At 44.5% G+C, this 11,364-nt stretch overlaps 1 protein-coding gene across 5 annotated transcripts in view; it reads left to right on the top strand.

Annotated features, from left to right (window-relative positions):
* Window positions 1-204: 204 nt before the first annotated feature.
* Window positions 205-11,364, top strand: part of COBLL1 (cordon-bleu WH2 repeat protein like 1) — a 196,487-nt gene continuing 185,327 nt past the window's right edge. For 3 of the 5 annotated variants that reach the window (XM_089660113.1, XM_089660136.1, XM_089660108.1), the window contains exons 1-2: window positions 205-340; window positions 7,220-7,324. In XM_089660113.1, coding sequence (XP_089516239.1) covers window positions 246-340; window positions 7,220-7,324 — 200 coding nt within the window. In that variant the 5' untranslated portion in view covers window positions 205-245. Of the gene's footprint in view, window positions 341-431; window positions 483-7,219; window positions 7,325-11,364 lie in introns of those variants that run through there. The other 2 variants (XM_089660127.1, XM_089660117.1) reach the window with 2 other exon arrangements.

Raw genomic sequence — 11,364 nt, 5'->3', positions numbered from 1 at the left:
CATCCGGTGAATGGAGGAGTGTATGTAGTAGTTGTACATCCGGTGAATGGAGGAGGTTGTGTAGTAGTTGTTCATCCGGTGAATGGTGGAGGTTGTGTAGTATGCAGAGAGGTGGCTGTATGACAGGTGCTCGGGGATTCGCCCCTCCCAGGTGTGCAGCATACGACGGGTATTCGCCGGGGGGAATGTGAGCAGTCCGGGAATGTGCATAGTGATGAGGAGGGATCGGGCGGTCATGTCCCGGCATGAAGATTAGAGGAGGAGGAGGAAGGAGGAGGGGGAGGGAGGCTGGCACGGCGGACACAGGCGGCTGTGTTCCCAGGATCGCTCCGCACACAAGGTCAGTGTGAGCTCCGCTCCGCGGACACAGCGGCCGAGGTGTGGTAGGTAGAGAGGGGGGGAGGAGCGGGGGGGCCGGCTGCTGGGACCCGGGAGGAGAGCGGACTGGAGGGCTGTGTGACGGGCGGCACATGGAGCGGGAGGTAAGGAGGACTTGGTGTCCCGGGTGTAGAACTTCTCTACAGATCCCTGAACTCCAGCACTCCCCTGTCAGTGTACACGCGTCATTCACACGGGCCCCGGGACCTACCGGCACAGCGAGCAGAAGGTCCTACATGGACAGACGTCCTCACCTCTAGACCTGTACAATTCATCCAGTGATTCCAGCCATGTGTGTATATGACCTGTGTACACCTACATCTGTAGGGACACACGAGCCCACGGCTGCGTCCTGCTGCATCTGTACGCGGCGACATTTGCGTTTATAGGCGCAGAGTGTGTACAGCCCCATTGATTCCTATAGTTCTGCATTGCAATGCCTACAAAACACTATATGCATCTGAACGCGGCATTTTACATAGTAAAATGAACCCTAAAGGATGATTATTTTTTTTCTGATCGATTTCTCCCTATAGAAATAATCACTCTATAATCGACTATCCATCTGATTAATATGACACACACAGGGAAAGGGAACCTCCGACCAGAAGTGTTTGATGCTTTCACCATACAATCTCATCATCTGATCAATCAAAATCAGAGCATTTCAGGGTCTGTCGATTGATAATTTTCCAATCGATTCAGAATGATCGAATCCGATCAGCATCCATTGGAAAGGAAGTTATGTCAATTCAATTGTTTGCCGATTTGATCAGATAATAAAATCAATGCGTGCGTGGCCAACATAAAACACAATCTACTAATATACCCCAAATGGGTGAATAGTAATAATAATAAAGAAGAAGAACTGAGCTGAGTCACCTGAAAGGATTAGTTATTAACTATTTGTATTCATTAATAATCATTCCAGGTATCCAGCTCAGGGTTTGTTGTTTATTTTTGTTTTTTTATTAATATTTATTATTGTTATTATATTTATTATTCTTATTATTTATTGTTATTATTTGTATTATTATTATATTTATTATTATTATTATTATTATTTATTGTTATTATTATTGTTGTTATTATTTTTATTATTATTATTATTATTATATTTATAATTATTATTTATTGTTATTATTATTGTTATTATTATCAATATTATTATTTTTTAACCTATTGGGTTCTTTGTACTCCAGCATTCAGGTAGTTTTTTTTTCTTTTTCTGGAAATGGTGATTATACTGGGGACTTCGGATTTAGGAGTGGATTTTTTTTGGGGGGGGCATTATTCTTTTGATGCGTTAGCCCCCATTCACGCTTGGGGCTTCATGCACACTGGGCCTTCTGTAAACACTTTTCTGCTAGATGGAGAAAACTTCAAAAACTCACCTAAGATGCAAACTTGTTTAGGCGCGTTTAGTCGCATCCAGCTCTTGGATGTTTGTTGATTTAATTGGTCAGAATATTAATTAATTCTGAAGAATCCCATTATTCTCAATGGGTGCGTTCACACTTGAGTGTTGTATCACTTGCTGCATGAAGCTGGAAAGTACAATGAACTTCTTTGGCGCAGAATCCTACATTTTGAGTCCCATAGATATAAATGAGAGTGCCTGAAAAATACTGGAAAAACACATTTATGAGCATTTTTCCATTTACCATTTAAACAAGTAATTGAGGTCAAAAATACATGATGCTGCTGCTGTGCTACAATTATAAATGTGTGTACAGATGCGCAAAAAAAGTTGTTAAATCGCTTGGTTGGGGACTTACTGTTGACTTTTTGGGAAACAGAAGAGATTCTAAAGCACCTGCTACAATCAGTTCTGCCATTGGTTGGGTTGGGTTTCATTCTTTGTTGGGCGCTCTGTACAGCCGTGAATGTGATTCCTCATGTGTGATAAAAGTACAGCCAGGGCAGCTGTGATTTCATCCGATTTCCATTGCGATTATGTAGTGCAACTGCAGTGTGACTTGGTGCACAATTTCAATGCGTTTTTGATGCAATTTTCATACTGGTGTGATTTCTGCAGGGTGAGGGGAATAGTTGGGGAGAAAACCCCACAAGAAGTGCATCACAATCACATTAAAAAACTGTGTATATGTAATTTTGATGTGTTTCTGTTGAAGATGTGGGGTAAAAAAGTTGCACTGCCTCACATCAAAATAGCATAGGGAATTTTTCTAAAGTCACATGACAGATGGGTTGCATTGATGTGAACAGGCACTACTCAAATCAATGTGATTTCCTTAGTCATGCGATTCTGAGTGATTGAAGTCGCATCTGAAATCACACCAGGCCTAGGTGGATGGTCAAAACGCATTGAGGGATTGTCATCAATCTGGAGTGCCGGGTGTCAATTCTTGATTGAAAAAAGATTTTTGTTCTCATTGCCAGTATAATTTTTTTTCATTTCTGACTTTTTTGGAAAATTCAGTCCGTTTTTGGGATTTCTCTCGGTATTCGCATACATGGAACTCTGTAGGGTCCCTTCAGTGTGGCAAAACATGCACCTTACTGCACCATGTCGCATCACATGTTATCGCATGGTTATATGTGCCCTGCACACCCACTACACACCTGTGCTATACCGATCCATAGTGCACAGATGTGAATGCTATTAAATCATGTGCGTTGGCTGCTTTGCCACGAATAGAGTAGGTACGTTTTTTATTTTGAGGTGCTTTCACAGATGATTTCACCACTTGCCCTCCTGAGGATTTACCCCCCTTCCTGGTCAGGCCATTTTTTGTGATTCGGCGCTGCGTTACTTTAACAATTGCGCAGTCATGCACCCAAAAGAAATTTATGTAATTTTTTTCCCACAAATAGAGCTTTCTTTTGGTGGTATTTAATGACCTCTGCATTTTTTATTTTTGCGCTATAAACATAAAAAGACCGATAATTTTGAAAAAAAAATTTTTTTTTTACTTTTTGCTATATAACATATCCAAGAAAAAAATTAAAAAATCAAATTTCGTCATAAATTGAGGCCAAAATGTATTCTGCTACATGTCTTTGCAAAAAAAAAAATCCCAATACGTGTAAATTAATTGGTTTACGTGAAAGTTATAGCGTTTACAAATGGCTGTAGAGATACTGGGATTTTTATTTTGTTTATACTAGTAATGGTGGTGATCAGCGACTCATAGCGGGACTGCGGCGGGCATTCTGATACTGGGTGGGAACTTACTAACTGCCACTGACATCCCCAGTGACACTAATACAGTGATCAGTGCTAATAAAGAGCACTGACATTGTACTAATGACATTGGGCAGGAAGGGGTTAACATCTGGGGCAATCAAAACATTAACTGTGTGCTGTGTTTTAATAGGGAGACATGCTGCTGTGTATTACTCTGCTGTGCAGAGAGATACAAAGCAGCATGTCCATGCTGTCAGGAGAGAGAACTGTGTTGTTTACACACAGGTCTCTCCCTTGTCAGCTTTTCCCAATGATTGCTGAGTGCCATCTGACAATCACTGTCTGGGATCCGGCGATTGACATCTCTATCCGCCGATAGTGGCGCGGGTAGGGCGGCGTGCACACCCACTACCCAGAAATGCAAATCACGTATATGTATGTGATTTTGTGCAACCCTGTAGCAGTACTTCTGCTATAGGGCGGAGGGCAGCTGGTTAAAATGAACATGAAGGCTGCCCAAAGTTCCTAAAACCCCCTTAATATGTAATGTTCTGGGACATCCAGCCAGGCTGTTCTCAAGGACTTGCTTGTTTAACAAAATGGGGACCTCAAAAATATGTGCCATTGGCCCTGCATTGAGGATAGGTTCATAATTGTGCATTTTGGGAATGCCACCTCCTTTGCATGTGCCAAAATGCATTGTAACAAAGTACCATGCATTTTGGTGCAGGGCGATTAAAAAAAAAAGGGTTATTTAGTGAATTGAAATGAATGGTCTGCCCTAAACGCAACGCATGATAACGCTCAAAAGTGTGCGCGCACCATGGCACTTGGATGGGTGATAACAGAGCCCTCCAGACTCAGAGGTTGGGAACACCTGATCTACAGCTGTTCATGTTGTACAGTTCTCTATGTATTCTCTATGTAATTATGTAGCATATGTCTGCAGAAAGTTGCAGATCAGCTGTGGAAAGTTTGGAATGGGGATGACATTGACAGCTTCCAACTTTTTTTTTCCTTTTTTTGCCAAGAGCAGAATATGAATTCAGCATGTGACTGAGTGGAATTTCTCCAGACTCGTATGTAGACATATGTACAGGAGCTGGAAGATCCAGAGTGGGATTCTAAACGTTCGTTTTTTGTCTGTGTGCCTACCGCGTGATGCACTTCCCACTGTATAAGTCGAAGTCACGGATGCCCAGCATATGCCACACTGACAGTACAGGCTATTGTAGAGCCGCTCCGAAATCACTTCTACTTTTTGAATTCTTCGTTACCACGAATCTATAGCACTGCTTTGTCCCAAGGTACTGAAGGCTAGGTTCACACCCATGCCCTTTGTGTCACCCATGCAGTTTGCATTTGATCCGTTTCTGCAGTGCTTTTTGTGGTGCGTTTTGTGTTTCTGCACATGCGTTTTTGATGCGTTTTACATATTTTTTTCAACTTGTTGCTGGGTAGATTAAAACTCAAAATGCATAAAAAATGCATCCAAAACACGTCAAAAACACACTACATGCTTTTCTGCAGCATCTCCATTGATGTCTATAGAACCAGAAATGCAGCGTTTTGCCTTAAAAAAGTCCCTGACTCTTTCCAAAAAATGCACCAGGTGAAAAAGCGGAGATGTGAACCTGTCCCATAGAAAATCATGTTAAATGGACTTCTGTACGTTTCTGCAAAATGCTGTAGAATACGCATAGGTGTGAACCTAGACAAAGACAATTATTCACAATGGCTGCGCCCATGATAGTTAGTTACAATATAACATCATTGGGGCGCTGACAGATTACAGATACATGTTGCTCTTTAAAACTACAGTAGTAAGCTGCTGTGTACCCAAGTGCTCTTTCTTGTTGGTGGATTTACCTTTAAATTTTAATTCGCCTCATGCAGTTCGCTGTACAGCAGAGCTTAGACTGGGAGAGGTAAAAGCAGCAGAAGGAGCCAATCAGTTGTCCTGCAGTGCTCAGGAGAGAAAAAGAGTGCCAGAGAGATCACTTCATCAGTTTGCTGCTTCTCCTTTCACTGTCCAGTCATAGGTTGTAATAAATAAATGTACAGGAGAATGGGTATCAATTCCAAACCTTGGAAGCTACTCTCCGTGAGCTGGAGATCTCCAGAAGTCTGAAAGTATATATATAAAAAGGATAAGAGCACCACAACTCAACCACAAGATTGAGTCCAGTTTACTGTTTGCCTGGGGGGCACTTTCCCCGCGGCCCAGTCTGCCCCTGCTCGCGGCCCACTTTTGTGTCGTGACCCATTACTTGAGAAACATGGATCTAGAGTGTTGTTGTCTTTTGGAAATCATGCAGAAAAACACTCAGGCCTTATCCGCTGTCAAATGCCCTATTTGCTAATCACAGTGAAGAAAGTAGAGTCAACACATTTCGGGGGCCAACAAATCCCCGTTCATCAAGGCTTCTATGCTGACAATGCCAATGATGTATGATTATACTGTCAGCCAAGCAGCCCCTGCTGGGATTACTGAATCTATATTTTCATATATTTGCCTGCCCATACATCATTGCCAGCATACAAGCCATGGTGAAGGGGGACTTACGAGCCCCGAAACGCATTGCATAAACTTTTGTTGTGAATAATAATCATTCATTGGACAAAATCTTGAGTTGTGGTGCTCTTGTCCTTTATAAAGACCAACCTTTCTCAACCTTTTTTAACACGGAGGAACCCTTGAAATACATTTCTGGTCTCAGAAACCCCCTGCTATTACTCACTATGTCTACATCTCAGTGTACATTGGTGTGATGGCCACAGGGAAGAACACTTTCCACATGTGTGGTCATTGGAAAGAATACCCCATATAGATAGCTAAAAAATGATTGTTGTCAGTGGTTACTTATCTCAGAGATAAAAAATGTCTTATTGCTCATGGAATTTCCCAGCAGCCGTTGGAGGATCTTTAGGGTTTCACAAAACACTGGATGAGAAGGAGTGAGATAGAGAGTTACAGGCTATGGGACTGACAGGACCTGTAAACTCTGGTTCATACTGCTGCGGATTTTCATGCGATTTGTGACACATAAAGTTGCATGACAAGTCAAAACACATTCATTTCAATGGGTGCCGTCTTAATCAATGCGACTCAAGTCGCAGCAACAAAAAAAGGTTCTTGCACTACTTTTTTGTGACTTGAGTGCCATAGACTGCAATGCAAGTCACAAAAGTTCCAAGGAAGTAGAAAGCAAGTTGCTGGACTTTGGGATTGGAGCAGTGTGAATCAGTGCCGGGACAGAATCATCCAGCACCCAGGGCAAAGGTTACAAACTGTGCCCCCCCCCGTTTATGATGTGCAAACGTAGGGGATCTTGCAGCCAGTAGTTGCTTTGCTTGTCAAAATCACTGCCGCTGTCACTTCTCCTGTTAACAGAAGGAAGGCGCCCCCATCCCTACAGTTAACCATTGCGCCAAGGGCACTCGCCCCTCCCGCCCACCCCTTTTCCTAGCCCTGGTGGGAACCGAGCGTCAGTGTTACATAAATTGCAGTAGAGAGAAACTAGGCCTCCTGATTCTCCAGGGGTGTGATGTGTGCTGGGGCTGTGTAAATCTCAGGACAGGATGGGCAGAATCACAAATCCTTGGCAGGTACAACAGCTCCTTTATATGTATTTCACTCGTGTTCAGCTGTAACAAGATGCTCAAACTAATGATGTGATTTGCATATAGCTGGTGTGAGGAAGATACAACCAGGACAGATCCACCACTGAGAATGGACGACTCGGGATCCTGGTCTGAGACCTCCAGCCCTGACGCCACACTGCCTTCACAGGGGTAAGAAGAACCTTTGGAAAGTACTAGCTGTCTGTTTCCTTGTAGAGCAGTCGGTGGACTCCTGACCCTGTTGTGCAACCATTGACTCGTGAGAATTCTGTCAAAGAGTAAGGCTAGATGATAACGGAGGTGAAAATATTCTGTACATTGCCCCAGACAATGATTACATTTATTTTGGTTTATTTGCTTGCTTGATGCAAGAATTTAAATATTTTATGGCTACCAGCTAAGTTCTGTAAGAACTGGACAGCTATCAGTGACGTTTCCCAAATCGATTATAAGGTACATTGTGATTATTATTGCAAGTGAGGTATTAAAAGGTAATTCCACCAGAAAGACTGATGGGCTGTGTGGTCTCCTGGCTTCCTAAATGACCCAAAAGCAATATCCATCTACCATTGTTCCTGTATTGGCCAATGCTGCCCCTTTTTTTCCTTTTGGCTTTAAAAACAAGGTTGTTCCATTGTTAGCAGATAACAATGTTGTCATGTTTTCTAAACCAAAAGACGTGAAAATGTTTTCCCTAAAATGTGTACAGAAATGGGATCAATCCAAGGTGACGATAAGGGGACATCCAATGCCTTGTTTGTTCTGTGTTTCTGCTGAATTGAGCACTGAGATTGGTGATTGGTGGTGTTGCCATCACCTGTTGAAATGATCTACATTATCTATGTAATGCCATAGATAAGGAAAGGTCAGGGATAAACCAAAGAAGCCTTAAGAATGGCAAACACTTCATTCAAGTATTATGTGATGAACTAGGAGAAAACAAACACTCGACTTGAAAGAGGAGTGGGAGGCTGTTAAATCTGATGTTATGACCATGTCTGGTGGCCAGGTCATGATTTTTGTGCATGGCTAATGTGTTGTAGAATTAAATTGTGATCACATTCAGGGTTGTTAAAAAAAAGAAATCGATGGTGCAGTATTCAATACTAGAATAGAACATAATACAAGTATGTAACAATACTGTCAAGGGTTCAAGTCAGGTTAGATGCATGGCTTTTTATGTCTGTAGGTATAATAGAATTGTGTGATGATCATGTTTTATGATCAGGTCTTGTTGGGGTCTGGTCCCCTATGTTTGTGTGTACCATGTCACTCTAAATATCTTGTAATGGACTTGCATTCGGGACGTGTTGGGTTCTGGTCCTATATGTCTGTATGGACCATGACACATCAGCAGTCCTGTCACCGGATCATGTCATGTGGGGGTTTATCCCTGTGGGCCATATCACCGTAGTAATCAACGGTCTTTTGATCAGGTCAGTTGTCACTTAAGCAGTAGACTTGAAAATGTTACTCCTTTCATTTAAAAGTTAAAGTATAACAAAAGCCAGAACTTTTTAGTTTTGGATTGAGTAGGGAAAGGTTAAAAACCTTGTCAGGTCTTTTTATTGCCATCTATGGTGTCCTTTTATGACACACAGAATAGCTGAGATTCAGAGGATCGCAGCTATTCTCTGGTCATACACAGTTTATAACACTCAGGAGAACATGTTCAGCCCTTCTCTGGAGATCTGTGTTCTCTCTCCAGATTCTCCAGCCCAGAGCTGGAGAATCGGAGAAACCGCAAACTAAGCAGCGATAATTTACCTCTGCTTAGTAAACTGATCTTTTACTGTAATCTCACGAGATTATAGTAAAATCAGCCGTTTTCCAGCGTTTGTAGACCATTCTCCCTTCGTTTGGAGAACTGATCTACATATGCTTCATAAACGGCATTCACAGGAGAACTGTGTTCTCTGAGAATGCTGGAGAACTGAGCAGCGATCTATTACTGCTGGTTCATAAACGGAAACCTATGTCCCATATGGGAGATTTCCCTTCTCTTCCTGTTCCATGGACACAACAGAAAGCCAAAGGATATCTCTTCAAAGGTTTAGATAACCTTTAGGCTCCATGCACACGGGGCGTTTTAATAATGCTGGTAGCGTTAGCTGTGTAAAGTCACATTAAAAACGTGAGTTTTTCAGTGGTATTGCATTAGTGCGTTGCCACGTTTTTTCACGTTTGCGGTTTTTAGCGTGTTTTTATTAGAAAAAATTTGTATTTGCTTAAAAAAAGTCCATATACGCTGGTCTGCCACGTCTTGTCATGTTTTTCAGGATTAGAGCACTTTTGCAGCTAAACAACTCCTCTAGAAGCCCACTGGTTCTGGGTTTTGTTTCCAGCCAAAAAACGCCCCTGCCAAAAAACACTGATTACAGCGTATGTGTGCATGGACACATAGGTTAACATGCTGAGGAGTTTACTGGCTGTAGAAAAAAATGCCAAAAGCCAAAAACAGCTGCTGTAAAAACGTCCATTGTGCATGAGGACTTACATTTGGTATTGATGTACAGCAGCGGTTCTCAACCTGGGGGTCGCGACCCCTTTGGGGGTCGAACGACCATTTCCCAGGGGTCGCCTAAGACCATCGGAAAACATATTTCCGATGGTCTTAGGAACCGAGACACCGCTGCTCTGTCTTGTGATCTGTGGGCGGGATGATATGCTGCCCCTGAAACCTGGCCACACCTCCGGGATCACTCAACAGCTCCGCCTCCTCGCCGCTGATTGGCCACCGGAACTGTAGCTCAGGAGAGGCACACAGGCGGCCAATCACCGGCGAGGAGGTGGAGCTTGGAGAGGAGGAGCCGAGCGGCAGAGCGCGCAGATCGAAGAAGATCGAGGGAGCTGCAGGACCGAGTGAAGAGGAGAGAGGCCAGAGAAGGAAGACAGCTGACAGGTAAGTGGAAATTTTGCTTCTGCAGGCTGTAGATGGGAGAGGGAGAGAGCGAGCCCAGGCTGGAGCAGGGGTCAGCAAGGTAAGTATCATTGGTGTCAGTGGGAGGAATAGTGCCCCATCATTTGTGTCACTAATACCAACGATGGGGCACTATTCCTCCCCCCACTGACACCAACGATGGGGCACTATTCCTCCCCCCACTGACACCAACGATGGGGCACTATTCCTCCCCCCACTGACACCAATGATAGGCACTATTCCTCCCCCCACTGACACCAACGATGGGGCACTGTTCCTCCCACTGACACCAACGATGGGGCACTATTCCTCCCCCCACTGACACCAACGATGGGGCACTATTCCTCCCCCCACTGACACCAACGATGGGGCACTATTCCTCCCACTGACACCAACGATGGGGCACTATTCCTCCCACTGACACCAACGATGGGGCACTATTCCTCCCCCCACTGACACCAACGATGGGGCACTATTCCTCCCCCCACTGACACCAACGATGGGGCACTATTCCTCCCCCCACTGACACCAGCGATGGGGCACTATTCCTCCCCCCACTGACACCAACGATGGGGCACTATTCCTCCCCCCACTGACACCAACGATGGGGCACTATTCCTCCCCCCACTGACACCAACGATGGGGCACTATTCCTCCCCCCACTGACACCAACGATGGGGCACTATTCCTCCCCCCACTGACACCAACGATGGGGCACTATTCCTCCCCCCACTGACACCAATGATAGGCACTATTCCTCCCCCCACTGACACCAATGATGGGGCACTATTCCTCCCCCCACTGACACCAACGATGGGGCACTATTCCTCCCCCCACTGACACCAATGATAGGCACTATTCCTCCCACTGACACCAATGATGGGGCACTATTCCTCCCACTGATACCAATGATGAGGCACTATTCCTCCCACTGATACCAATGATGGGGCACTATTCCTCCCACTGACACCAATGATGGGGCACTATTCCTCCCACTGATACCAATGATGGGGCACTATTCCTCCCACTGACACCAATGATGGGGCACTATTCCTCCCACTGACACCAACGATGGGGCACTATTCCTCCCCCCACTGACACCAACGATGGGGCACTATTCCTCCCCCCACTGACACCAACGATGGGGCACTATTCCTCCCCCCACTGACACCAGCGATGGGGCACTATTCCTCCCCCCACTGACACCAACAATGGGGCACTATTCCTCCCCCCACTGACACCAACGATGGGGCACTATTCCTCCCCCCACTGACACCAACGATGGGGCACT

This window comes from Staurois parvus, unplaced genomic scaffold, assembly GCF_062004578.1.
Source record: "Staurois parvus isolate SC_StPar_1 unplaced genomic scaffold, SC_StPar_1.0 ptg000031l, whole genome shotgun sequence".
Classification (NCBI taxonomy): domain Eukaryota; kingdom Metazoa; phylum Chordata; class Amphibia; order Anura; family Ranidae; genus Staurois; species Staurois parvus.
The sequence above is the reverse complement of the archived record's forward strand: the minus strand, read 5'-3'. Positions and strand labels throughout refer to the sequence as shown.